The 27,153-nt window shown below is 50.6% G+C and overlaps 12 protein-coding genes across 12 annotated transcripts; 7 read left to right on the top strand and 5 right to left on the bottom strand.

The window, feature by feature from the left end:
* Nucleotides 1–2,304: 2,304 nt before the first annotated feature.
* Nucleotides 2,305–3,308, top strand: HO173_005112 (uncharacterized protein; the record flags this gene model as incomplete). Its single annotated transcript, XM_037307030.1, has 4 exons — nt 2,305–2,408; nt 2,573–2,709; nt 2,768–2,980; nt 3,031–3,308. The coding sequence occupies 4 exons, from the start codon at nt 2,305–2,307 to the stop codon at nt 3,306–3,308; spliced, it is 732 nt and encodes a 243-aa protein (XP_037166154.1).
* Nucleotides 3,309–3,450: 142 nt separating this feature from the next.
* HO173_005111 (uncharacterized protein) lies at nt 3,451–3,831 on the top strand (the record flags this gene model as incomplete). Its single annotated transcript, XM_037307029.1, has 1 exon — nt 3,451–3,831. The coding sequence occupies one exon, from the start codon at nt 3,451–3,453 to the stop codon at nt 3,829–3,831; it is 381 nt and encodes a 126-aa protein (XP_037166153.1).
* Nucleotides 3,832–5,186: 1,355 nt separating this feature from the next.
* On the bottom strand, nt 5,187–5,976 carry HO173_005110 (uncharacterized protein; the record flags this gene model as incomplete). Its single annotated transcript, XM_037307028.1, has 4 exons — nt 5,187–5,312; nt 5,368–5,570; nt 5,715–5,842; nt 5,900–5,976. The coding sequence occupies 4 exons, from the start codon at nt 5,974–5,976 to the stop codon at nt 5,187–5,189; spliced, it is 534 nt and encodes a 177-aa protein (XP_037166152.1).
* A 587-nt stretch (nt 5,977–6,563) lies between these two features.
* HO173_005109 (uncharacterized protein) lies at nt 6,564–7,363 on the bottom strand (the record flags this gene model as incomplete). Its single annotated transcript, XM_037307027.1, has 3 exons — nt 6,564–6,710; nt 6,771–7,230; nt 7,287–7,363. 3 exons carry the CDS (start codon nt 7,361–7,363, stop codon nt 6,564–6,566), a joined length of 684 nt encoding a protein of 227 aa, XP_037166151.1.
* A 728-nt stretch (nt 7,364–8,091) lies between these two features.
* Nucleotides 8,092–8,468, top strand: HO173_005108 (uncharacterized protein; the record flags this gene model as incomplete). The annotated part of the gene is made up of 3 exons (XM_037307026.1): nt 8,092–8,157; nt 8,209–8,296; nt 8,377–8,468. The coding sequence occupies 3 exons, from the start codon at nt 8,092–8,094 to the stop codon at nt 8,466–8,468; spliced, it is 246 nt and encodes an 81-aa protein (XP_037166150.1).
* Nucleotides 8,469–9,421: 953 nt separating this feature from the next.
* HO173_005107 (uncharacterized protein) lies at nt 9,422–10,629 on the bottom strand (the record flags this gene model as incomplete). Its single annotated transcript, XM_037307025.1, has 3 exons — nt 9,422–9,523; nt 9,575–9,874; nt 9,928–10,629. 3 exons carry the CDS (start codon nt 10,627–10,629, stop codon nt 9,422–9,424), a joined length of 1,104 nt encoding a protein of 367 aa, XP_037166149.1.
* A 506-nt stretch (nt 10,630–11,135) lies between these two features.
* Nucleotides 11,136–14,956, top strand: HO173_005106 (uncharacterized protein; the record flags this gene model as incomplete). Its single annotated transcript, XM_037307024.1, has 5 exons — nt 11,136–11,294; nt 11,346–11,642; nt 11,698–12,121; nt 12,178–14,628; nt 14,682–14,956. The coding sequence occupies 5 exons, from the start codon at nt 11,136–11,138 to the stop codon at nt 14,954–14,956; spliced, it is 3,606 nt and encodes a 1,201-aa protein (XP_037166148.1).
* Nucleotides 14,957–15,179: 223 nt separating this feature from the next.
* On the bottom strand, nt 15,180–15,615 carry HO173_005105 (uncharacterized protein; the record flags this gene model as incomplete). The annotated part of the gene is made up of 2 exons (XM_037307023.1): nt 15,180–15,335; nt 15,418–15,615. The coding sequence occupies 2 exons, from the start codon at nt 15,613–15,615 to the stop codon at nt 15,180–15,182; spliced, it is 354 nt and encodes a 117-aa protein (XP_037166147.1).
* A 540-nt stretch (nt 15,616–16,155) lies between these two features.
* On the top strand, nt 16,156–19,441 carry HO173_005104 (uncharacterized protein; the record flags this gene model as incomplete). The annotated part of the gene is made up of 7 exons (XM_037307022.1): nt 16,156–17,770; nt 17,823–17,963; nt 18,015–18,113; nt 18,581–18,672; nt 18,717–18,730; nt 18,836–18,976; nt 19,051–19,441. 7 exons carry the CDS (start codon nt 16,156–16,158, stop codon nt 19,439–19,441), a joined length of 2,493 nt encoding a protein of 830 aa, XP_037166146.1.
* Nucleotides 19,442–19,773: 332 nt separating this feature from the next.
* Nucleotides 19,774–23,009, top strand: HO173_005103 (uncharacterized protein; the record flags this gene model as incomplete). The annotated part of the gene is made up of 4 exons (XM_037307021.1): nt 19,774–19,971; nt 20,019–21,413; nt 21,463–21,730; nt 21,781–23,009. 4 exons carry the CDS (start codon nt 19,774–19,776, stop codon nt 23,007–23,009), a joined length of 3,090 nt encoding a protein of 1,029 aa, XP_037166145.1.
* A 291-nt stretch (nt 23,010–23,300) lies between these two features.
* Nucleotides 23,301–23,741, bottom strand: HO173_005102 (uncharacterized protein; the record flags this gene model as incomplete). Its single annotated transcript, XM_037307020.1, has 1 exon — nt 23,301–23,741. One exon carries the CDS (start codon nt 23,739–23,741, stop codon nt 23,301–23,303), a length of 441 nt encoding a protein of 146 aa, XP_037166144.1.
* Nucleotides 23,742–24,482: 741 nt separating this feature from the next.
* Nucleotides 24,483–26,074, top strand: HO173_005101 (uncharacterized protein; the record flags this gene model as incomplete). The annotated part of the gene is made up of 3 exons (XM_037307019.1): nt 24,483–24,623; nt 25,314–25,559; nt 25,610–26,074. 3 exons carry the CDS (start codon nt 24,483–24,485, stop codon nt 26,072–26,074), a joined length of 852 nt encoding a protein of 283 aa, XP_037166143.1.
* Between the last annotated feature and the right edge of the window lie 1,079 nt (nt 26,075–27,153).

The following is a 27,153-nucleotide window of genomic DNA, read 5'->3' as shown; positions in this document are numbered from 1 at the left end:
TAGGATGCTCCCCTTTCTATATAGCATTTATTTTAATGGTACCTCGCAGTTCTGCAACCATCTCTCTGCGGATAGAGCTTTTTACAACTTCGACACGATCGGAGTAAGAGTGCCTCATGTCCTATTGGGCTTCGAATAGCTAATCGAACCATTAATGAACGCTACTATGCTAGCCAGGAACCAAGTCTGTCGATTCGAGGAATCTTGCTTTCCAAATCGTCTCATATATCTACCCTTTTTCCAAATTCTCGAGCTTCGAGGGCCAGAAGATCGGCGCCCTTTTGTAAGAAAAGTCTCATATGTGTAACGTTTCTGGCAAAAGCCTGAGTTCAAGAAATCGGGAAATGGGTGAACATTCTTTACGACAACTAAGTGAGCTCGAGAAATAGAAAGTTACCGCGATGTAAAGGTCGAATCCCCGTGAATCCTATTTTTTCTGACATTATGAAAGTTAGCAACCGTGAACTCGTCATTATCTGGGGGTAAGATCCCATAAATCCGATCAGTTCCGAGTATAAAGCAGCTCAAGAATTATAAAATCACCGTCATTCTGCCGGATTGTCCCCACGTATCCCATCATAATATAAAAGCATCGAGCTTTGCAGGGTGCTATTATCTGAAGGAAAGTTCTTTAATTCCCGTCATTTGATTGAGTGTTCGAGGTATCCAATGCTATAATAGAAGAAAACCTACGTCACATCCCCGCTATAAATTGTCATTTGCCGGAGATTTCATACGCAACTTCTCTGATACCCATCCCGTGTATGCTGGAAAAGAAAGAAAATATCTAGGGTCCTAATCGCCATTTCGAGTCGACATTTCGAGTCGCCATTCGGCGGGGTTATTCCCCGTCAGCCTATCTGCTTGCTTATTTTATAGAGCAATTTTGATCCTCGTCTATTTTGGCAGCCTTCACGGTGTTTGTGACAAACGCAAAAACTTGATCCGCGAGGATACACCTGACTTGCAACCAATAACACTCTTGGGTCTCTAAGTCCAAGATAGCACGGGAAATGAACGCCACCATTCTTCACGCAACAAAAAAGGCGCATTCCGAAAACACACGAAGTCACTAGGCTGGTTCACATGGAATGTTTCGCACTCAACAAAGACCGTTTCTTGTGCGACTATGCAGCAAGCAACGCTATTCCCGCATACATCGAGCTAACGAGGGTCAAACGGGCTGTCTATCTCCTGTTCACACTTCAAACACTTTGATTTATCTTCCATGGATGTAGGGAGTTTGGCCATTGTTGGGCAGGTGGCATTAAAGCAAGACTGAAAAGACAGAAGGAAGTGGCCAGCGTTTGTGGTACTCTTAAGTGTACACTGCACTAGTCAAATTTGAGTTCCAGTCTCTATACACACACTTTGTTCTTCGTGTCAATTCTCCCAATTGAAGATGACAGTAACGGCGAGCGACTGGGGCACGGTTGTTCTAAGCGGGCGAGATGCACGCGGGATGCAGCGGATGGGCTCACTTGCGCCCGAATGAATTATCGCCTCGCTTACGGGGGCTATGTTCGCCGGTTCCGTCATACTTCTGCGGTAACGCGTATAATTATATTGTATCTTGTAAGCGCTATTGGCGTAAGTGACTATGAGGCAGACTTGGGAGACGTGTCATCTCTTTCCTTGACCTTCCGACGTTTCGTATCGAGCAAAGAAATTCGTATCAAGCAGAGAAATGCGAAAGTGTCCTTCGATCCGCCTCGAGCTATTTATCTTCTTGGTGAAGCATACAGCGGAGCTTTGATTGCGCCAGATCGTTGTTAATATTGGGAGATAAACCACATGATACATGTTAAAAATTGTTTGTACTCAGCCTGGTATAAACCTTATGGTCAATTTCGAAACAAAGGGAGACTTTCTCCACTGCCTCCATGATGCGAAACGTCGGCAACTTTTTCGCAATGACTTCTCAGGCTACTGTATGTCAATATCTACGGGAGGCTATGAGATAGTGGCATACAATTTTTTTTAAATTTATTTTTTTTTTTTTAATTTTTTTTTTTTTTTTTTGGGTTTTTTTTTTTTTTTTTTTATAAAAAAGGGGGGGTTTTTTGTGGTTTTTTTTTTTCCCCCTTTTTTACCCGGCTTTTTTTTGGGAGGCGGAAGGGGGTGGTATTTAAAACAACACGCGCCATCTCAACTTGCGAACGGGTATTCCTGTTTTCCGCCCAAGCAAGACATGTCGTAGCCGATAGAGGCGCACAGGGTTTCTGGAATAAGTACAGCTCTTGAGCTGCTGGTTAGCCTCGAGACATTTTCAGCACATACAACCTTAGGATTCCTATCAAAAATATGAGTCTGTCTCTTTTTCAATTGGCTGTGAACGCCTCTGCGGTCCAGGTAGCTTATCCTCCGCTATCTCTTCCAGATGTTTCCAATTGTAAAGACTACTACGCGTAAGTATACAGATCGGAATCCTACATTTATGCTTGTGTCAAAATCCGAGTCATAAAGCATGCTGTGGGACTCATGAGCCGTTCTATAACTGTTGGCTGTATTCGTACTCCATAAAACAGTCTAGTTTAATTTTACAAGGACGAAGGCTGACTCGAGTTTCCAGCAACCCTTCTCCGCCTCTCCTCTCCGATTGCCAGATCGCTTTCAAAAATCTACCGAGTGGTACTGCGCCCACTGCATGGTACACTCAACCTGCCGCTGGAGAGGAAAGAAACGTGCTCCCACTCGAGGTGCATCATGGTAAGAAGCCGGTCCTTCCAGCGAGATGATAGAAACGCCTAATTCGGAAATTTGTCAGGCACGTGCGATATCATATTTCACACATCTGGCCAGTCCGCCCAAAGTCTGGATCCCGTCTGGATCGTGCCAAACGATATCAAAGCCATGGCAGCATGGGTACTTGCGCGTTGCGTTTCCGCCGGCAAAGGAGGAATGGTCACGAAGGGGTTGGAAAACACAATAGACCCCATTACCAACAGCGACAGCAAAATCTTCCCCGATCCCGCACTCCGTAAGATGATATCCCCAAACCTTCCGCTGTGTTGCTGACGTGAGTCAAAGCCCCAAGCAGCACCTTCTACAGTCTCCACGTATGGAATCACACACCTAGCGACATAGACTGGAACCCTGGTAACAGCGATCCCGACGTTGGAGACGCTCTAGCCCAAAGTCTTCACAGAGCTGGACGAGCAGCACCAGCCGGCAGTCCTGCGGAGGCGGAGCTCGAGCGCCGTGAAGAATATCTTTGGGCGGCTGTGGGCCGGACGGAGTATGGGGAGCCGGTCACTAACTGGTGGGACGGCCCTTCCAAACCTGGCCTTTCCTCAAGTGCACGTTGACTCACTGCGGATACGAGCCATGATTGTTATTCAAATGATTGTGATGGTGATTTGACAGTGACGCGACTGCGCAAGGCGTTTCCGTATGCCCATATCTCCACGTTGTGAAATGATACAGATCAGTCCGTAGGTTCCAAAACCAATGGCAAAAGCTCGTTCCGCTGCATATCAGGTGCACAGTATTCCAATACACTATGAGGCTTGCAATAGATGCGCACATTGTACTATTCACATCAACTTTCGGCTTTTTGAACAAAGTGAACAGCTAAAGCAGACACATCTCATAACCCATTATCATATCTCCACCAAAATCCTTCAACCGCCCTACTCCTTGCCTAACGCATGTCATATAACAGCGATCGCGCCCATCACCACCATCCCCAGACCGACAGCGGCCGCCAACGGCACTCCAGAATGCCCTGCCAGACTCTTCTTCGAACCTGTCGCCACACCCATGCTTGTCACCGCCGCAAGTGTCGCTGGGGTGGCGGTCGAGGACGTTGGAGAGGACGAGACGACATGAAAGATGGGAGTTCCTATGGAACCTGACGCTGGAAGCGTTGTAGGATGGACTGATTGTGTGGAAGACGCTTGCGTGGTCATTGGAAATAGGTGAGGATGTGGTGGGAGAGCTGGAGTTGTTCCTGAAAGTGTAGATATCAGTTGGGGGAAATTGTTTAGCAGAGAAAAGATTACGAACGGCTGAGCAACGGCTTGGGCGTGGATGAGGCTCACGGACAGGGCAACGATCTGCAGGAAGGACGAATGCATTTTCTCTTTTGGGTTTTCAGCGCTTGACGATCCAAGGATGTGTTGCAGGGAAGTCCTGAATATATTATCCAACGACGGTGATGATATGGCAATGAAAAACCACAAGCAAGTCCACCCGTAGATGCACTCCTACAAAGACCACGACCCGAGACTTTCTCCGACGTGTTGATGCAGGTAGCCGGATTGCTTGTCGCTCGGCTTCAATCACCATGCATCACCGAGATCAATATTGCACGGCGGAGATATTACCAAGACATCGCGATATGTTTGTCCAACAAGCAAGCCCCCGTTCCGACACATGTTGACCTACCTAAAAGGTGGCGATGGAAGTTTTTGTTAGAGATCAAGCAGAGGGACCTAAACCTATTCGTTCTCGGCTGTTTGCCGCCTCTGTAGGATCAAGCCTAACAGTCTGAGGTCCAGTGGAGCGTGAATCGTCCAAATTTCACACTGGATTACCGGGAGGGTACAGATCTCATGCACACGATCCCGTAATATTGTCCCGAAGCAGCAGATTTGGGAGTCGGATGGCAAAAAAATCGGCGAGGCGCAGATTACAGGGGGAAGACGAAACATCGATATCTGGAAACGATCCAGTAAATATGACATCAGCTCAGCATATTGTGTTCAACTTGGAAGAGGCGGGCGCGGGGTTTATATTCGTGCTTTCTGGGTGTGAGAAAGGTTGCCCAGGTTTTGGTTGCGCAAAATGTTATCAATGTAGGTACGATGGATAGGAGCGAGGTCGCTGGGGTCGAGTTCAGGAACCGGCTTGGAGTTAGGGGAGTAGAGAGGAGAGGGAAGGCTGGGAGGGGCGGGAGGAGTCCATAGCTGCTGGGTGGATAATGAGATGAGGGATGTCAGAATAATCGGCAGTGTAGTCGGAGATGCGCTTTAAGAAGCAATACCAAAGGCAAAAAGTGAGTATCTAGAGCCAACTATCGGCAAAGGTTGTCTAATTAGGCTTCTAGATGCACCGAAAACCAACGACCGTGCATGCAGAAACTTTTATTACAGTAAAGGCATTTGGCATGCCGACAAAAGAAGCAAGGAACCTGTCTGACACATCCTGCAACTCAGCACTGGCAATGCCAGACTTCGGAACTCCTAAAGCCCTGCAAACACCCCGACCAATAGGGGGATCCCAACGCTACCGGCGACGCCACGGAATTGACCGGCGCTATTCTTCTTGGACTTGGTAGGCGAAGCGGAGGCAGCCGTGGTCTTTGTGGCCTGGAGTAAGTCAGCAGGCCGTGCGATCTGCCAGTTCATATATTCCTCGTCTCACGTTTGTAGGACTTGACATAGCGGTTCCGGTGGCGAGTCCACTTGCTGTCTTGCTTGATGTCCCTGCTGGGCTAGAGGATTTCGCCATGGCGGACATCGACGAGCCAGAACTGACAACGGCCGCTGGGGTGGCCGCCGTAGATGTCGTTGCTTCAAGGCTCGTCGTCGCAGATGGGGTGGTTGCCATTACGAGGGTAGGGCTGCCTGTAAAGGTGTCACTGTCAGCTCTTGCTGCTATGATTGCGCTGCTCGCAGTCGCGCTCATCACGCTCAAGGAAAAGCCGATGGAGTCGAGTGCGAATTGGTTTCGTGCTGGGGTGGCGGTAGATCGATGAGGAAAAGCCGTACCAGTCTGGAAGGTGACAGGGACAGCGGTCGAGCCCGCAGTGGGGCTGGCTGATGGGTGTGTTCCGCTCTTGTAAAGGCTAAACAGAGAAGCTGCGACATCTGCACCGCCAAGAGTGTTGGCATCAACTCTGAATTTGGCATCATGTTAGCTTGGTCAATTTTGTGTTAAGGAGAGGTCCACCAACGCTGCAGGGGCAACGTTCCCTTGACCGAACACCAGACTCGCGAACAGGATAACTGTAGGCACAGAGAAGAGATGCATGATGACGCTCGAGGGTTGGAGTGTTTCAAATTAGGTTTTAGAATGATAGAAGTGTGCTTCTTCGAAGGAGTGATGATGCAAAATGCAAGACAACGAATTTCGAAAATAAAACTAATTTCCCATCACTCACAGCTCAAGCACCTAGCCGTCGCCTTTCCTCTTTGGGATGCTTCGCCCACATCACAAGACCTTGCCGTGACACCGTGACTATTAATAGGAAGATTGAACGTTGTTTCACATTGTGATTTGCTTGCGGATTTCGAATGCTTCACACAAAAGACATGCATTTCATTTCGTTTGGCTGCCAAGATTCCAGGGGAACAGGTCAAGATCGGATTTATATTTGCTGCCGCCACCGCCTCTGCAAGCGTCACCTGATTATGTTGCCTGAAAGATTGTAGTCATGTCGGGAACAGCATGTGGTGAGATTTGACACTATGCTTGCTACAAGCGAAGCAAAAGGATGAAAGAATTCGGAGTGCGTATCGAAAAAAACTCATTACAACAAAGGTATCTGGCTCGCCGACAAAGGAAGGAAAGAAACCTGACTAACGCACTCCGCAATACAGGGTTGACATTGGACTGTTTCAGTTGTACAGCCCAGTGATCATCGCGATGAGGAAAAGGATCCCGGCAGTACCAGCGAAGCCACGAGGTTGACCGGCGATGTTCTTGTTGGAGCTCGTAGGTGAGGCGGAGGTAAACGAAGCCGAGGCAGCCGTAGTATTAGTAGCCTGGGCAGGGTGGGGTTAGTGGGACACTCTTTCCGACATGAGAAATGCTGCTTCTCTTACATTGGCAGTACTTGAAGCAGCGGTTCCGGAAAATGTTCCCATTGTACCAATGTTGGTTGACGTGACCATTCCGGCTGTTGCTGATGACGCTGATGAGCTTGATGCTCCCGCCATGACCGAGGACGACGGGACAGAAGTGGCGGGCGTTGGTGATCCCATGGATGGTCCTCCGCTAGTACTGTCTGCGAGCGTGTCATTATCAGCTCGTGCAATCGAGGCTGTGCTAATTCTAGTCGCCCTCATCATGCTCGATGAATACGCGGCCGAGTCGGTTATAGACAGGTACGAGGCTGGACAACTGTGAAGTAAGGGTGATGGGGCCGTACCACTCAGACCAGAAGCGACTGTGGCTACAACAGCACTGGGATTACTGGCAAGGGAGCCAACTGCGGTGGAGACGGAGCTCGGCACTGAAACACTCGGTGATAGATCTGCATAGTTCGTGGAGCTGAGGCTGGCTCTGGAGACCGTGGTATTAGCATAGAATTCTTCTCAATCTTGGAAAGGGATACGAACGCCGAAAGCCCGGATGGTGCTTGACAGTGGACAAGACCTGCAAAGAGAAACACAACTTGCAAAGAGGAGAGAAGCATGATGATACACGAGTGGTAGGAGACTGAACTTAGGTTGCAGAGAACGACGGGATGTTTCTTCGTAGAGGAAACGAGCGAGTGACTGCCATTATACTCGGAGGGGGGGGCTGTACATGTACTCTCGCAAGCAATACAAATCTGCAAGCATAGTCAAGCTTCTGGCCGTCGCTTTTCCCCTTTTACGAGCATCGGTCCTCATTGGGATACTTCAGCTAAACACCATAAGACATTTCCAAGACACTGTAACGAGATGTGACATTGATTGAAATCCAGATCACATGGTGAACGGCGTGCGAATTTAGAACACTCCGCCCAATTGACATGAATTTTACTTGGTTTGAATGCCAAGAAGAAGAGGTCAGATTTGGTTTTGCGTTTGCTGTCGCTACCGGCCCTGCATGGATCACCTAATATTTACCCCTCAAAGTGTGGGGTCAGGTGGGGAACAGCATGTGTCCAGTGTGAACACTGAAATGATAGAATTCGTGGTGTGTAAGATGTTGGTACTGGTATTTTCTTGCTACGAGAATGCTAGCTATGTGATCGTGCTAAGCCATATTTGGCTTAGTAAAATGTAACTTACCGGGTTATAAATCTGGCCTTCTCCCTGCCGTAAGACATCCTCTCACCAAAGTACTTTTCAAGTCAACTACACAGCAGAAACATCAACTTTTCAAACTCCCCAAGTGACAAAAAAACCTCGTTCAAGTCAATTCATCTCAATCAAGATGTCCCAATCATCCGGATCCGGCGGAAAGGGGTACGACGTGACCAGCTCCGGCACCAACAGCCAGGTATATTCCCCATCCAGCCTGCCCTGAGACACTTGCCAACCTATTTGGCAGGGCAACCGCTACGACAGCCGAGACTACACCCCATCCACCGGAGGCAGTCAAGCCAACGATAACACCTATCATTACTCCAACAACGACGGTAAGTCGGAGTTTTCCATAACCGTGCGGCGTGGTGATGTAGAGATTCCAAAAGTAGCGAGAGTCTGAGACAGAGGACAGGAAGCTACTATTACAGCAACTCGAACGGATCCACTTACCACAACGACGGCAATGGCGGGTCGAAATATACCGCTCCTGGAGGGAAGAAGTGACCCGATTGACAAGACATGGGCCTGGCCTGAACAAAGATGGTCATCTTCCGGGTTAGAGGCGGTGATTGTTCCGTGATATTTGGCAAGAGCTCCGAAGAGATGCTTGCTGTCAGCTAGATTCCGTAGAGATGCAATCCAAAAGGAACTGCTGCTCGGTATCCCCTAATATGTGGCAAGATGTTTGATTGAAAGCCGACATGGTTTCGTTATACGGAATAAGCGTGGCGCTTCTGCGACATGAAACAGCACGGTAGCTCAGCCCCAGCCCCTCCTTAGGTAGTTGTCCCCAAACGTTCTCACGGCAATCACTACCAAAGTGTGGACTCCCCTCCTCTTCCCGGTAGAAAGGGTAAGTCAATCCAGATCCTTACCAATCCTCTGACGAGGACGGTGAGTTTCTTAAGAACAGTTGATGTAGGTTCTGTCTTATGATCTTTGGTACGAACTGATGAGGGTCAAAAGGGAGTTATTATCACGACAATCCGAACGGCTCGCGGTATTACGTTGGGGGCAACGCTATGTCTGCTACAAGTGGGACAAGGATCGCCTCTGGGGAAAAAGTGGGAGGGACGTCGTATGTTGGGGGGATTTTGTCACTCGGATCTGAAAGCAAAACATGTGGGCAGGGAAACGAGGGTAGCATAGTGAAGAGGTTGATCAGCTATAAGGGCTTCGTGATTACAGAGCTAATGAAATTTGATGCCATCGTTGACTTATCAAAATTGAAGGATTGATCCAATATTTCTGTTTGAATAGCGTGGAGTGAAAACCCGTCCTCTGACATCTCCCACTGACAAACAGCCTCTAGAGTATTTCCATCTGCAACGCAACCATCAAAAACTACAAGGTGGTTATACATCGTAAGAGAATACAGCGGAACAGCCTTTTTCTCACTCACGCAATCTGTAGGACGCCCACGACGAGAGATGTCATATAGACAGTCGGAGTAGAATCTAAAGCTTCCAGCTTGCATTTTGTTTGACATCCTTGTTCAGAACGGTCTTCCGCTCCTGCACATACCTTGCCAAGTCTTGGGCGGCCAAATCTTCGAAAGGCTAGTAGAGAAGATTAGCGCCCGAACCAGCCTGGAATCTACAGCGACATACCTTCTTCTCCCCAACTGGAAGACCCTTCCATTCTCTGCCTATCAGCTTTGCAGCCTCAACCACGCCCAGGCCCTTGAAGTCACCCGATTGCAAACGCCCCTGGTAGAAATAATTGTATGGCTTACGCAGGCCTATGACCTGCCTGTGGTCTTGCAGTGGGGTTGCAGTGACCCCCAGTCTTCTGAGTTGCTGCCTCGCAAGATTGGCGTCGTAGATGATAATTGGAGTGTGGGATTCGATCCATTGACGATGAGCCGCAGCATTCGCGGCTCTGTTCTGATTTGCTAGGTGATTGTAGTGCTTTCAGGTTTTAGTTTGGATAGACGGGTCAATTCTTGAAAGTCAAAACATACCTCAACTTTCTCTGGAGTCAGCTGTCTGTACTCCGAACTCGCTTCTTTCGACAACGCTGCAAAGCTGTTTCCTGTTACACCGCGACCTGCCCTCATCTTTTCTGCTAAATACACATTCCATGCACTAGAAGGAGTTTCATGGGGGCGCTTGAGAGCTGTCGCCTTGAGCTGCTTTGTAGTCGCCTTGAGCTGCTTTGTAGTCAAAGCAGATTCTTGTGCCTCCGTCAACACCTTCTTGGGCTTCTCAGGCTTGGGCTTGGGCTTGGGCTTGGGCTTGGGCTTCGCCTTCGCCTTCGCCTTCGCCTTCGCCTTCTTCTTCTTTGCGGGCTTTGGCTTGGGTGTGATTCTTGGCTTTGCCTTCGACTTGGCCTTTGGTACCGCTTTCGGTGTTGTCTTTTCGGGTGCGGGCTTCTTGGCGGCTTTCGTTTTCGAGGTGGTTGGGGCCTTTCTTGCTGCGGTGGTTGTCCTGCCGGTGTGGGCTTTGGGCCGTGACACAGCTCTTTGCGCGTAAGTTCGGCGAAGTATCGGTGCATTCAACCTGGAATTGAGGATGAGATCGGGATAGTGTTGCGATTGGGCAACATTGTAGAGAGCGGGCACGCGTTCAACCCAGGAGGAGCTGAGCCCCGTGCGACCATTGCCCAGACGTTGCAGCGTTAATTGGGGCAGTCGTATGACGGACCGACCGGCCTGAAAGATCATGGCGATTCCTTGATATGTATCTGAGTGAGATTGCTGCGATTGGTAGAACAAACGAGGAATGAAGGTCGAGAAGGAGGTCTCGTTCAAGAAATCAGCGTCGCGTGAGGTGGCTGGTACGCTAGCGGTGTTCCAGGGAACGCTAAGGCTGAGCTAAATTCAGCCTTACAATGACTATATTCTCCCCCCGCTGGACGGCTCCAGTGACACAGAGATGAGAGAGTAACACTTTCGCTATCCATTTGCAAGAAGCAAAGATCTTCTGTGCGAGCCAGCTGCTTGCTACTCATAGACGTCTATACCATCTTTAAGCCAGAGAAGAGCTCGGCTGCTGAACACGCGAAGGAGAATTTCAAGGTAGCTTAAGATCACTTCTGCGAGCATTCCTCACCAACACTCCCCTGGCGATACAAGGAGTGTTGTGAGAGCGATATAATTTGGTTGGAAGCTTTCCCCTTTCACGCAACTCACTCTCCGAAGTACAGTTCACAGGTCAAAGGCGGGATCTTATGGCTCGCCACGGGGATACTCGCTCACCATCGCCTGTAGGCAGCTCCTACTCTGCGTCTGCGTCGAAGAGGCATCACCGAGATGGAGATCGTTATGAGAGAAGTCGACGGGAGGATGGGCGGGGACATCGACATAGAAGTCGAACAAGGAGCCCTGAGGTAGGTTACACGACATACTCCTATACCACGTCTGACCTCTGCTTGTCACAGAAGCGGTATCGGGATCGGGACTCTCGTCATCACAGAGATCGATCGAGGGACAGGCATAGGGACGACGATGGGTACCGCTCGAGCCGTAGGGATAAATCTCGAGACCGACGGAAATCTCGGGATCGAGATACCGTAAAGGACTACAGAAGGAGGAGTCGTGAGAGGGATCCTCGGGCGTACAGGGATGATTCTCGCGACCGAGCTCGAAGGCGGAGAGAAGGATCTGCTGACTCTAGGCGTAAAGGGAGAAGAGACGACAGTAGAGATAGAAATCAGAAGTCGGCAGGTGGGAAAGAGGTGAGCTCGCCCTCCAATTTTTCCATGCAGGCGCATCGCTGAACATGACGCACAGATAGCACCGACTCCTACACAGACCGACGAGGAGAAGAAAGCCGAGCGCCTTGCAAAGTTGGAAGCTTGGAAGCAAAAACAAGCCGCCGAAAAAGATCGCAAACAGAAAGAATTAGAATCCTCAGGCGGTACCCGAAACCTCCTTGCCGAGATTGACAAGAGAGCACAAGTGTCGCCAGCCGCAGCTTCGCCTGTCTCTCCTTCGACGCCTGCCGCCACCAACGGAGATGCTTCCCCTGTCCCTTACGCCGGCAAGTTCGATCCAAAAGCTCTGTCCAAGAAGAAGGCATCTGCATCATCCAGCGCAAGCAAGCTCGGAACGGACATTGCCTTGCCGGAAAATGCCAAAGCGTCCGCCACCATAAAACCCACCGCGATTGGTTTGAAGGCTGACAAAACAGTAGCACTAGCAAATGGCTCATCAGGTACGTCCCTCGCAAGTTTGAATCACCGCCTCGAACCTCTTCTAATGAATACGCAGCCGCTCCCGCAGCTATGTTAAAGGCTCGTGGCAATGTCAGTGGCTTCGGGCTTGCGAGTAAAGCAACGACCGAACCTGAGAAACCAGCAGCCAAACCCGGTCTTAATTTTGGTGAGGAGGAAGGAGGGCGGAAGAAACTAGAGAAGCTGCCGACCCCTCCACCCGAGGACATTGCTATGGACGACGATACTGCTATGGCTAACGGTGATAAAGAAGACGATTCTGACGATGACCAAGGCATGCAAGACGCTGGTACGGAAGAAGAAGCAGCCGCTGCTGCAAGAGCTGCGGCGGAGAAGCGGGAAGAGCGCCTCCAAATCCAAAATTTAGCTTATCAAGCTGGTGAAGATCCTGCTGCAGCTGTTCCAGAACAAGCAGAGACCAACGGCGATGCGCTAATGACAGAAGCTCCAAACGATACAACGCCGGACGAGGCAATAGAGGAAGAGGAGGAAGCCGATCCTCTGGATGCTTTCATGACCGGTTTGGGAGACCCAATGAAAGCACCAAAAATTAGCAACGGTTTCAAAATCACGAAGAGCAAGGTCCAGCGGCCCGAGGCCATGTTTGGAGATGACGACGTCGATCTGAACACGGTAACCGCAGACACAGATGACATTCTAGCCATGGCGACCAAGAAAAAGAAGAAGGATCTACCGACCGTTAATCACGCCAAGGTGACGTATCAACCTTTCCGAAAGAGCTTCTACCATGAACCATCGGAGCTGGCGGAGATGACGGAGGAGGAAGTCGCTGATCTGAGACTAGAACTTGATGGGATAAAGATCAGGGGTATAGATGCTCCGAAGCCCGTGCAAAAGTGGTCTCAATGCGGTCTTGGTGTGCAGTCACTCGAGGTAATCCAAAGGCTCGGGTACGAAAAGCCGTCGTCCATCCAAACGCAAGCGATTCCCTCAATCATGTCTGGGAGAGACGTTATTGGGGTTGCCAAGACTGGGTCTGGTAAAACCATAGCCTTTTTGTTGCCAATGTTTCGACATATCAAAGATCAGCGACCTCTCGACAGCCTGGACGGTCCTGTCGGCCTGGTCATGACGCCCACCCGGGAGTTGGCGACTCAAATCCACAAAGAGTGTAAGCCTTTCCTCAAGGCTTTAAACCTCAGAGCGGTTTGTGCGTACGGGGGCGCTCCGATCAAAGACCAGATTGCAGATCTGAAGCGTGGCGCGGAGATCATTGTATGCACTCCTGGACGCATGATTGATCTATTGGCTGCCAATTCGGGTAGAGTGACGAACCTTCGCCGAGTCACGTACGTTGTGCTGGACGAAGCTGACAGGATGTTCGACATGGGCTTTGAACCGCAAGTCATGAAGATCTTGGCCAATATTCGACCGGATCGCCAGACGGTACTGTTCTCAGCCACGTTCCCCCGCCAGATGGAGTCCTTGGCCCGCAAGACGCTATCGAAGCCCGTGGAGATCGTCGTGGGAGGGAGAAGCGTCGTTGCTCCAGAGATCACCCAGGTCGTCGAGGTGCGAACCGAGGAGACGAAATTTGTCCGTCTTCTGGAGCTCCTTGGCAAATTGTATGAAGAAGAGAAGAATGAGGATGACCGAGCCTTGATCTTTGTGGACAGACAAGAATCGGCCGATGGTTTATTGAAAGATCTGATGCGCAAAGGCTACCCTTGTATGTCAATCCACGGCGGCAAAGACCAAATTGATCGTGACTCTACAATCGAGGACTTCAAATCTGGAGTCATCCCCGTCATGACTGCTACCTCTGTTGCTGCTCGTGGCTTAGATGTCAAACAGCTGAAACTCGTGGTCAACTACGATGCACCTAACCATCTCGAGGACTACGTTCATCGTGCTGGGAGAACTGGTCGTGCTGGTAACACTGGCACCGCTGTGACCTTTGTCACGCCGGACCAGGAGCGGTATTCGCTAGATATTGCCAAAGCCTTGAGACAGAGTGGCCAAGAAGTGCCTGAAGAGCTCCAAAAGCTTGTGGATGCATTCATTGACAAAGTCAAGTCTGGCAAAGAAAAAGTCAATGGCTCAGGCTTTGGTGGTAAAGGCCTCGAGCGTCTGGACCAAGAACGTGACGCGGCTCGTGCTCGAGAGCGAAAGACACACAAGACTGGCGACGAACCTGACGAAGACGAAAAGGAGGACAAAGACAAGGACGATAAGGGCGACGATATTATCGCCAAAGCTGCTTCAAGCGTCCAGTCGGCTACCGCTCCACCCCCTACCCTTCTTGGTGTTCCCAAAGGCATCGATCTCGACGGCAAGATCACGGTCCATAGGACAGAAGCACCGGCGGATGGCTCGAAGAACCCTCTTGACAAAGTCAGTCGTGCGGTCGCTGGTATACATGATCGTCTCAGCAAGAACCGCGAGATGCGTACTGGGGTGCCTATTGACAACAAGGGCCCTGATGCTGGCGCGTTTCATGCAACGTTGGAGATTAATGATTTTCCCCGTAAGTCTTACTCTCCTGCTTTTTTCGTATGGTCCTTTCTGACACTCGAAAAGAAAAAGCTCGTTGGGCCGTCACCAACCGCACGAACGTCGCCAAGATTCTGGAAGCCACAGGTACATCTATCACCACAAAGGGAAGCTTCTATGCCGCAGGTAAAGAACCTCAAGCGGGCGAAAATCCAAAGCTGTATATTTTGGTGGAGGGAGATACGGAAGTGGTGGTCACCAATGCTATGAGAGAGCTCATGCGGCTACTCAAGGAGGGTACTATTGCTGCTGCTGACAGCGATGCAAGGGCTCCTGCTAGTGGTCGTTATAATGTTGTTTAGACAATGCTATAGTTGTTATATGCATGATGTTCTGAACACAAGCTGCTAATATATCTGACGGTATTCAAACAATCATACTCTGCATACTCCTTAATATCACAGCCTCCACAAATCATTCGCTAACGTCGATGCTCTGTCCAAATCTCATCCAAGCCGTATGTAAAATTGTATCGTCAGGCATCGTGAATCATTTCCTCATATCGTAGACCCACACTTGCACCCATCAATTGTAATTGGTGGCCTGACTGGTCTGATCCGCCTCTCTCCTCCTCCTCTCATCCTGGCTAACATTCTCCAGTGTCCCAGTCCTTGTCTGCGCCCTCTCCTTCGCTAAATCCCTGCCTAGCTTGCCCTTCGGCTGATTCGCCTTCGCACGCTCCTATCGTTTGATCCTAGTCAGCATAACATCCAGTGTTTCTATTTTCCGGCTAAAAGGGTTCCAAAGAGAAGAGTGTACATACCTCTGCTGCCCTCGCTGCCGCGCTTTTAGCATCGCTGCTCTCTCCACCAGATGAGCCGCCTAATTTCTGACCCTGGCTACCTATCTTGGGCACCGAGGCCCGAGGGTTTGATTGTGGAGGAGGGGCGGAACCGACTGTACGGCCTGGTTGGGAGAAGGGGTCGTTTTCTTTGGAGGCTTTACCACATAGGTTGCCCATTGTTTTCCGAGGCAAAGGACGACTGGATTCTAGATGTATGTGCCGGCAAAAGGATCATGCTCGGGCTTGGGCTTTGTTGTGGATAGTTTGCATTTAGAGGGGCATATAGCCATAGAACTTGTGTTAGATTAGCAGTATATGTCCGTTAGTGTGAAGCAATGTAGATGTTTCGAGAGTCCACCGGCCGGCAACAGACAACTCCCTCGATCTCCCCTCTGTTCTTTGAATGGAAGGTTTCCCGAATTGCGCTACTCGGCACGGGCCGCGTAGCTCATTGAACGTAATATCACCATGCCTGACTACTTATTTTTCTTCTTCTTCAAAAAATATATACATAAAAGTGGTGTCTTTTGGAGCTGCAAGAAGTGGTTCGCATTGGAGTTTTGCTGTCATGGAGGGCGCTAGCCTCGGCTCGATGGCAATGGAGCTAAGGTATCTAGCTCCCACAACAAATTTTTCACGATGTCAACCTTTGAGTCTCACTGACAGCAACAGCACTTCTACTCGCAAGGCACGCATTTTCGCTCTGGCGCGATTATCATGGATCCCAATCAGCGTCCCAAGCGACCCGCACCAGACCCACACTTCGAGCGGTTACATGGCCCTCCCTTGAGCTACGCGCGGTCGATTCAGTCAATCCTGCAAAACTACGATCCACAGCCTGCCCCCACCATCATGGATTTTCCTGCCGAGGCAAGCGGATTCTCTCATCCTACAGTGCCAAATGTTGTCGACTTCACCAAAGGAAAGGCACCTGCTAGAGACATGCCTCCTCCACCAACCCCGGGCTTGCTGAGCGATTTTCAGACCCCCTGTGAGGGTACTTGCTCCGTTACCAACTGTGAATCTGGATGCAATCCCTCGGTAGTTGGCTCTGGGACGTGTTCGTTGTCGCAGTGCAACAATTCAGATCAATGCACAAGCGAAGAGTGTTGCAGAGAACCAGCGTGCTTGGACCATGAATCCGTACCGACAACTCGACGTGAGTCCATCGACTTTAGCGCAGAGAATCAATATGCTTCTTCGTCTCAGCATCAATTTGCCAGCAGTGGCGCGATATTCCCAGCCTATGACAATCTACCGGGCTTCGACAACACCAATCACGACCCAATGCAGTGCCATTGGCTGCTTCCCGATCAAGAGTGCGACATCACAGCGCCAACCAAGGATGCTCTCAGCCAACATGTCTTCCACGACCACATCCAGCCTGAGACGAGCCTCGCGTGCGGGTGGTCTGACTGTGACGAGCAAATAGACGCGCAAGAGCTTACAACCCATCTATGGAACAGCCACCATCCCGAACAGCACGTCCCTGATTCCTATGTTTGCCTATGGGATGGCTGTATGGAGATGTTCTCGGATGCTGAGCAACTGGAGACGCACATGGAAGTCGCGCATACTCAGATGGAGAGCATTGATTGCCGTTGGGGAGGATGCGGCACAATCACCACAAACTCTGCTGAACTGCAGAGTCATGTTAACAGGGAGCATCTCCATCTCCACATCCAACCGGCTTTCTCTTCGTCGAACCTGGAAATGGGCCCATCGGACCGTCGTACTTCCCTACCATCCAAGCACCCCCTCTACTGGTCACAAGAGAACGACGATCTGCTTATGCGCGTACGTGCTCAAAACCTTACTTTCAAGCAAATAGCTTCGCAGTATTTCCCAGACAAGTCCGCCCAGGCCTGCCAAGTACACTATGCGGTACTATGGAATCGGCAACAGCAATCCGTCCCGCAGTCCACACAGCAGTCCACTCCGTTGTTGTCCTATTCACCCCTGCCACCTTCTTCATACGCCACCAGTCCGTACGAGCCTCACCATCCTTTGGTCGATCCTCCCTTGATGCAGACGTCTACGGCTCTTCTTTCGAAACATTCCACCCAGCTGGTTCTGGACCATCCTCCAACCCAAGGAAATCATGAGTGCATGTGGATCACAGATGATGCAACCGAATCACTCTGTGGAGCTCGTTTCGAAAATCCGAATGAACTACAAGCTCACGTCGAATCATTCCACTATCCTTTGTCTGACGATCGCAGGCGCAGGCCCGCCTCTCATTGGGTTTGTAAATGGATGGGGTGCGCACGGAAGGGCGAAACACGCGGAACTAGAGATAAGCTGAAGAAGCACATCCACTCTCACACAGGGTGTAAGTCGACTTCCATCATTTGAGAATCTTCGAAATAGCTCATACTTCACAGACTACTCGTTCTCTTGCCGGCATTGTGGGAAGAGATTCCGGGATAACACCAAACTTGCTGATCACGAACGCACCCATACGAAGGAGAAACCTCACAAGTGCGATGTGTGTGAGATGGCCTTTGCTAGCCGAGATGGACTGGGTAAGCTCAAGTATGCCTCTGAACTGCTACCCTACTGATCAATGCCTGCAGCAACTCATAATCGTATTCACACCGGGGAGAAACCTCTGGAGTGTGGAAAGTGTTCTTACACCTGCTCGGACTCGTCCAACATGACGAAGCACCGCAAATGTAAGTGCCGTCCTTTTTCTCACCGCAGCCGCCATATTGACAGGCGATGCAGCCCACGAGCCTCCTCTATATTCTTGCCCAACCTGCGGGAAGCAGTTCTGCCGAGCCGACTCGAGGGATCGTCACATGCGTTTACACGAGAAGGCAACTGCAGGACGTAAGCGCGTACACGGTGAGGTTGTTTAGGACCGAAGCACTTGATGGACTTGATGTATCACAATGAGGCTCGATCACGATTGCGATGAATTGATGTCTGGCATTTTCATGAGGATATACCCCTGCCTGGCGTGACTTTTACCGACGGAGATCATTCACCTCCCCATTTCTTACACTGTACAATAGCTACCTTCTGTGGCATATTCACTTGAGCTCATGAACATGAAAAAGACTGTAGCTGATCACCTTCGTCCATTATATGTGACTCCGTTACCTCTATCGTGTGCCGATAACGCTATAGTACAACTCAGTCCACAAATCGTTGATATTTTCCGGTCTATTGGGCAAGACAGAACCTCTAGGCTTGGCTGAGCCAACCACGGAGCTTATGGGCAATCTCCGGGTATGTTGCCCCCCCACCAAAGGCATCCCACCAAAACCGCATAGGACTGCCAAAAGTCGTCTGTTAACTACCATCACACAAACTCATTTCAGCATGTTCAAGAAAGAGCAAGTCCAAGATTCCTTCAAAGGATGAGCATATCTTAGCTAACATTACATACCAGCATCTCCGCTGGCGCAAAGTCCAAAGTCAAATCCTCCGTCCAGCGTGCCATCAGAACCAAAGTCTGCGAAACATACCCTCTTCTCGCGCCTCATATCGACGAGATAATACCCAAAAAGTCACAGCTAGATCTACTAAAGCTGTAAAGGCCCCCAAGTCCGTACGACAAGACCTTTTCATGCGTTGCGACTGCTGACCATGGGGTTTTCATTGCAGGCCTGATAGAGTCTCCCTTTACGCCCTCGACTCCACGCCCCTCTTCTGGCAACACATGGACGACCCCTTGATCCCCCACCTTCGAGTCGTGCACCAATTTCCTCAATGTTTTAACCGCATAGGCATCGACAGAGGGGCAATTCGTTTCGTATTATCAGGCGCAACACTCATGGCGCCCGGACTGACGAGTACTGGAGGGAAATTACCTGATAAGGAGAGAGAGTTGAAGGACGGGGATGTGGCAGTCATAGAGGCAGAGGGGAAAGAGGAGGCGTGTTTAGTGGGGCAGTTGAGAATGGGGACGGAGGAGATAAGGGACAAGAAGAAGGGGGTTGTCATGGATACCGGACACTTTTTGGGGGATGGGTTGTGGAAGATTAGCATTGATTGACGAAATCATGGCTAGGCATGCTGTTATGATGCACGATGAGCCGTGAGTGGGAGAGATAATGGTCATCTCGTGGGAATGTCCATGAGTTCTGAGGCCGCTCTTGAGGATGCTTAAGGCTTGGCCTGGGGAGGGGCTGTCAGAGTGAAGAAGTGCAATTGGAGAACTTCCAAGTACTGTAGATACCCATGTTAGAAGTACAAAGAAAAGATATCAGAGATCTATGCCTTGAACACATTGCAACATTTAGCGTCTGCAAAGTTAGGGTTACGGCCGACAGGGATAGCACTCGATGTTTCCCGACTCGAGCTCCTCAACTTTCCTTGACTCAAGCGATGTATTGGCCATTAGGTGCACCCAGAGTATATGCAGCGACTAGACGGAAAAAGAAACTTCCAGCCCCAGAGCACGAAGAGGAGGACAGCGAAGTTGTCAGAGAGAAGGCTACTAACATCCTGGGTCTGCGAGTGGCTCGTAATGGGCATGTTTTGGTCACGATTACAGAGACCACCTTGACCGTCTGGCAGACATCAGTATGTAGACTCCGCCGGAGTATTGACTGATTCTGACTGATCAATAGCCAGTAGTAGTGCTAGCCTCCGTAACACGCTCCATCCAATCCCTCAGCAATTACGGCCACAACGTGGGCGTTCTTCTCCGACCAGACTCTTCAGTAGCTGTCGTACAGACAGCCAACAGCTTTCTCGTTACTTACTCAATCATTCCCGATCCGACCGCTCGAGTATACCAACAAATTTGCGATAATGGACACGGCCGAAGACAGAGCAACGCGGACCGCTTGGCCGTGGAAGAGGAGAGAAGAGGTTTTCCGGAGGTGAACATTCGGTTTCGCATGGTCATCAAGGTTGACGCTGGGCTCAAGAAGGTTCTTGCGCTTGATGATGAGTTGGTGGTGGCTACGGAGAGACCGCCGGCTGTGCAGTGTATTCGATGGGCGCCAGATGATGCGGGGAAACAGACGAGCACAGAGCTGCTGAGCCGGATGAGCTGGATTCAGAAAAAGTCGTGCGTGACTGATATGGTCTATGATAGGGCTATGAGCCTTGCAGTCTGGATTACAAGCGAAGGTCATGCCTACGCTGTACAAAGACTGCCTCCGCAGCCGAAAGAGTCGGAGGGGCCGAAAAGGCTCTTCCGTGGCTACGGCTTTCATACGCCAGAACGAGAGGAGGACATGGCAACCAGAGCGGCAATAAATGCGAGGTTCTCTTTGTTAGCTGTAGGCTGTGGCAACGCTGAAATACACGTTTATACGGCAAGAGACTATGTTGGCAGCATTCCACTATCGCACAAGCTGGAACAGCCGGCGTCTATAGTCTCTACCGGACAGATCAGTACGCTAAGCTACTCCCCGGATGGCTACTGTCTCTTTGCTGGGTACGAGAAAGGTTGGGCGATCTGGAGTGTTTATGGCAAAATCCAAGGAAGCAGCTTCATGGCTGACCGCAAGATATCCGAAAACAATGGAGAAGGTTGGCTGCAGGGCGTACATGAAGCAGCCTGGCTCAGCGCTGGCTCAGAAATATTGCTTACAGGCCAGAACGATGACCGATTGTTCCTCCTTGAGATGGCAAAGAGTGCCGTGACTGGATGCTTCTGTGCAGCCAATGTGTCTCGCACAGTGTTATTGACCAGCTCAGGGCTCATGGTATACCGAGGATACGATCTACCCGTGCTCACAACAATCTCAGCCGATGCATCTTTGTGGCATCATGTGCAGATCCCCTCAACATATCTAGCGAACCAACGCCCGATACGGTCCGCTGTGATCTCTTCCGATGGCAGATACGTGGCGGTTGCTGGTAGACGCGGACTCGCACATTACAGTGTCACTAGCGGGCGATGGAAAACTTTCGATGATATGCAGGCTGAAAACACCTTTGTGGTTCGAGGCGGTATGTGCTGGTATCAACATATCCTGGTTGCTGCTGTGGAGACCGATGAGCATCACGAGGTCAGTCGAGAATGCTTTACGCCTTGACCATGAGCTAATAACGCGATAGTTACGTCTATACTCACGAGAACGTGGTTTAGACGACTCCTCTCTTCTCTACTTCGAACAGCTTCCTTCACCGGTCGTTTGCATCGCACTTACAGGGTCAGACTCGCTTCTCGTATATACTTATCAAAACATACTCTACCACTTCGTAATCAACGCCTCTTCCGAGGCTGTGACCCTTGTTCAGGTAGGGCAGATTGCCTTGAATGGCATTGTACGAGCACCTGCGCGAGTCAGGGCTGTCAGCTGGATCCTTCCCGACCACCAATTGCGTAAGTCTCGTATATCTTTGAATCCATGGTGCGGAACTGATCAATCCTAGGGGAGGGTGACCCATCGCAAGATGTTGCTCACGCGTCCGTGATCTTCCTCGTTGATGCTAAGCTTGTGCTACTGCAGTCCTCCACGAATGTTGGCGGCGACTTGAAGTACGACATGCGTGTCATTGCTAATAACGTGGAATACTTCGACCTCATGAGAGACCAAACACCGTTGCTGGAATCGCCCAGTCGCTCGCTGCCACCATCGCCAGCTGCTGAGGGAGCACTTGACGCATTCTACACAGATCGCGGGCTTAGGGACTCGCTCTGGTACTTTGACGGTAACGACATACAGTGCTGGATGGACGTCGAGGATCTCATCGAAGCAGCATCTACATCCAACGACAGAGAGTTACCACCTAGTGTCTCCATATCTGCAGATTTCTACCCTACTTCCATCGTCCTCAAAAAAGGCATCCTACTAGGCATAGATGCCGACCTGGTGCAACGGCGCGACGTGCAATTCGCCTTCTTCCGCTTCTCCATCCGGACGCAATTGTTCCTCCCACAAATTATCCAGCGCCACATCGCCCACTTCGACACGTCAGCTGCCTCAAACCTCGCCCACCGATATCAGGCGCTCCCTTACTTTTCACATGCCCTCGAGATTCTTCTTCATACTGTTCTGGACGACGAAGTCGATAAACCACCAGATCCTGAACATGCTCAGCTACCTGCTGTTCTCTCATTCTTATCTTCTTTTCCTGACTACCTCGATATACTCGTTCAATGCACCCGGAAAACAGAAGTTCGATCATGGCGAACCCTCTTCTCGCACCTGCCACCCCCACAGGAGCTTTTCGAAGCATCGTTGCAGAAAGGCATGCTCAAAACGGCAGGTGGATATCTGCTCGTGCTGCATACTTTCGAAGAGATGGAAACCAGCTCTGAGTCGTGCGTCCGACTCTTACAGCAAGCCAAAGAAGCTGGAGACTGGGACTTGTGCAAGGAACTCGCCAGGTTCTTAATGGCGTTGGATGAGACTGGGGATACTCTGAGAGCAGCATTAGAGCGGATGGATCTAAATTCAACGGCCACTGAGAATGACAGCGTGAAATTGAAGACGCCGCGGCCAAATACGGCCATGAAGCGGTATTCGACCCAGAGGCAGACCAATGGTAGGCCGAGTCCTGTGAGTAATGGGGACAAAAGCTCAGCGGGCTTGGGCCTAGGAATTGTGACAGGGCAAGATGGAGATAGTGAGGATTACTTTTCACCACGGAGAGCATAGCGTGGACGTTTGCTTGGTGATTTGGCTATGATAGGTGTCTCTCGGCCCCTTCTGCTACCATTATCCCTCACAACCCTACCGCCAACGCTTGGCAATGCTTAGCAAAGCTTGTGCACGACGACAAATGCCTTGATAAAACTCCACCCATTGATTCATCCTCATAACCTCATAAAATGACCCGTCGATTATAAATCTCCATCGTGCCCACCATCCAGCTCTTTGACCTTGTCCACTCGATGCCTTCCCCTCTGCACAACCAAGCCAATCTTCTCCAACCTCTTCCAAACCCTCTCAACCACATCCCTCACCCCAAACACCCCCCATCACCCTCCACACCCTCAACCCCATCCTCCAGCCCCAACACCAACCCCTTCCCCCTCCCACGTCCCCAACTTCGCGCCCCCGCTCCCCATCCACCTCATCCCCACCGTCCCAAATCCCAACCGGTATCCACATCCCCTTCTCCCCCGTGATACCGCTCAGATCCCTCCTCCTCCCGTTTCGAACCTGCGCTTCCGGGACGGCGGTGGCGGCGGCGCCGGCGAGCAGGGCGGTGGTGTGCATCGGTTTTTGCGCCTTCCATGCCTCGAGGCGCTGCTGGCGGGCTTCGGGGGAGCGGGGGTCGAGGACGATTTGGTGTTGTGGGCGGAGAGGGTCTGGGAGGGTGAGGGCGGTGGGTGCGAGGGCGAGGAGGAGGATGAGGAGGGTTTGGGGAAGGTGGGAGAGGTGCATGGTTGGTTGGTTGCTTGCTTGCTTGCTGCGATGGGTTGGGTTGATTTGGTGGAGGGTACTTCGGCGGAGATGGTGGGCTTGCTGTCGAGGCGATCGAGTGGGCAGGCGTGTGGGGATTTGGGAGACGGTCGGACGATGGTTGTGGAGGACAGCGAGTAAGTCTCTTGGGAGTGATCGAACGTGGTCGATTCTTGAGGCAGGATGCGATATTAAATGCAGAGCGGGTGAAACCAACAGTGTGGCCCGTATTATGAAACTCTGGTTCCCGCAGGCTGTACTACCTGTGTCGTAAATAATATTTAATGCTGTTCAGCCGTAAAAGTCAAATCAAGGAGGCTTGGGTAAAGACTGTAGCTTTGGACAGGTATGCTGTTGTTGTACATGCTCGCCCGCAGTAGTGTACGAGGTGGGGCCTCCACAACGAGGAGATGGAAACGCCATTTTCATCGAAGTGGGGTGCGTTCCAGATTCGCTGTTGGCTGCTGCACACCTGAAGCCAGGGAGAAAGGACGGCCAATCGAAGCGACATGTGCCGCCGTGGGAGTAGTGATATCCGACACTGCTCAGCCGATAGGCCTTTCGTCGTAAGTAAAACTCAGCCTTATCGATATCCTGCTCGCCAAGGCTTCCTTGCGCCCACTCGGCTCGCTCCCGGTACTTTAAGCAGGTTCTAGGCTCGCCGCATCAACAACTTGACCGGTCACCACCACCTCATGCAAACAGACGGAATGAGCCCCTTTAATGGTTTACTATGCTGATGAAGAGCATCCGAGGAAGAGGCTGAAGCTTTGGGATAAGAGCGCAGCGCATTTGGCTCCGGGCAGCATGGAGGATTTCAACAGTGAGACGGATAGTGATTATACGAGTTACTGGAGAGATTGGGTGAGTTGAGAAGTTTCTTTCGGCTTTTTTAGAGATCAATTCCCATTTTTGATGCCCTGCTTTGTCTTTGGTCTACGTAAAAGGCCTTACTAGGCCTCTGTGGCTCCTGCTGGACTGCTCTCCACATCGCGATCGTGGATACCGAAAGCAATTTGGGGATTTCAGGAGCAAAGCTTCAAGAGGGCAGATACATTACGGGCTAGCCCCATGTCTTCAGGGGCGCTCCTTCCTTGCCTTGTTGAAAAGCCAAGTAGCAGAATGGACGAATGATCTTCTTGACAATCATTTGCACAACATTTCCTCAGCGTTGCATTCATGGGTTACCTCGAGAGGATTGATGAGGGCGACGGTCCATTGGATTTTGTGCGTGATAGTTTTATCCACATTCATGCTTGGTTGTCAGAGAAGAAGGTGGATGCTGATGAAGCGGAGCTCCTGGCGGATATGACTCGGAAGGTTGACTGGAGCGACTACGTTGAAAAGAAAGGTTTCGTCCGGCTGATGGAATACTTCTCTGGGCGAGATTCGGTATCTGAGGACCTTACATGGGCTGGTGTCGTAGGTCTCGATTGGACTTGGCCGTATCATAGCTCCTGGCTTTTTTCTCATGTCGAGCTCCATGTTTTTGCTCTAGTGTTATTGATTCAAACACCAACAGAGGCGTACACTTGCTGACAGGTCTCTGTGCAGTTCATCTCATCTCGAGGCAATGAATACTTCTGCGAGATCGACGAAGATTATCTCACAGACCGCTTCAACCTTACTGGGCTCAACACGGATGTGCAGTATTATCAATACGCTCTGGACCTCGTCACTGACGTCTTTGACCTGGATTGTGACGACGATATGAGAGAGCAGATCGAGAAATCTGCAAGGCACCTGTACGGCTTAGTCCATGCACGATACATCACGACTACGAGGGGGCTTGCGAAGATGGTAGGCCAGAACGCTCGTCCGGGACCCATCATTCATGCTGACCTCTATAGCTCGAGAAGTACAAGAAAGGTGACTTTGGCAAATGCCCCCGAGTCATGTGTAACGCACACCCTCTTCTCCCTACCGGCATGGCAGATCTCGCTCATGTCCAGTCCGTCAAGCTTTATTGTGGCAAATGCGAAGACCTATACAACCCCAAATCATCTCGCCATGCCAATATAGACGGTGCTTACTTCGGTACATCATTCCAGAATATCCTATTCCAGGTCTACCCTGCTCTAATCCCAGAGAAGACTATTGAGAGGTACCAGCCTAGGATCTTTGGTTTCAAAGTGCATGCAGCTGCTGCGCTGGAGAGATGGCAGTCAGGAAGGAGGGAAGAGATGCAAGAAAGGCTGAAGGATGTTGGGATGGAGAAATGCTTCAAGGAAGATGTGGAGCTCGAGGATGATATGGAAGAAGACGAGGAGGAGGTTGCGGGCTTGGATGGAGCTGATGATGTGCTTGCTGAGTAGGAGCAGGATTCGAGGCCTTTAGATATGGATTTGATGCATGGCTTATGGCGTAGGACGGTAGATACCAGCGACTTTAGGGGTACATGATTGGCTTGCACATCTTGAGAAAAGATTAGCCAGCAAAAGAGCTCACAGTGTGCCAAGCCGTCTCAGCCCTACTGAAATATATCTTAGTGTGGTATGTAAAACCACCGCACAAGTCTCCAAGTCTCTGCAAGCTCGGCAAACCTCTACATCCATGCCACTCACTCTAACGACCTCGCTGTTCGCGGTACAGCTTGGATCCAGGATGCGTGGCATCTGCAGAGGCTCATTCCACGTCTCGGGCTGATCGTGTATTGTTAGTCACCTCCCAGCAAATGCAATCCTGCCCCCAGTGCCCCCAAAATGATGAGCTTTTTACGAACAATCCAAATCCTATAGCATCATGCAGGAGCACTATACTCTAGAATTACTCTGACCCTTACTTTATACTGCGTCTTGGTGTCTACTTGCGATCTAGAAGACACCTTGCTGACCCTTCACAGAATAGTGATATGCTCCAACTCGATATCGAGTTCGAGATTCCCAACAGCCAAGACCACCAGTAAAGACATTTTCGATCTTTCATGCAGCTGAACAATATCCATGCACCCGAATATCAAGCAGACCGAGCCTGATTGTGATGGGATGGCGGACCTGATCGGGCTTCAAGTCCACCGGCAGTACTCCTTCGATGCTGTCTAGGTGTTAGACAGTTTCCCTGCGCGCGTCGGACATTATCAAAGGTACAGGACCTTTACTCCTGCATTGATCGATCTCCTCTAGATGATGACCATATGACACGGAAAGGCATTCCTCAATCCGAACAATTAATGTCGATTCTGTCTCTACAAAGTTTCAGCCTTGTCTGACCTACAATCTTTCACCCACTTGTTACATGCTCAATTTTTTGGGTGATCAAGGCTAATCTGGTGTCATTGCGTCAGGTATGATCCGCTTTGCTGTCCTCCGTTTGCGGCTACATACCATTCCTTTACATGAAGAACTTTGAACGAACGGGCGGACAGATTGCGTACTCGTCTGCTGGCACCAATCTG

Source organism: Letharia columbiana, assembly GCF_014066305.1.
Source record: "Letharia columbiana isolate WasteWater2 chromosome Unknown Sc0000013_s0, whole genome shotgun sequence".
NCBI lineage: Eukaryota > Fungi > Ascomycota > Lecanoromycetes > Lecanorales > Parmeliaceae > Letharia > Letharia columbiana.
Note: the sequence above shows the minus strand (reverse complement) of the source record. Positions and strands in the feature narration are given on the sequence as shown.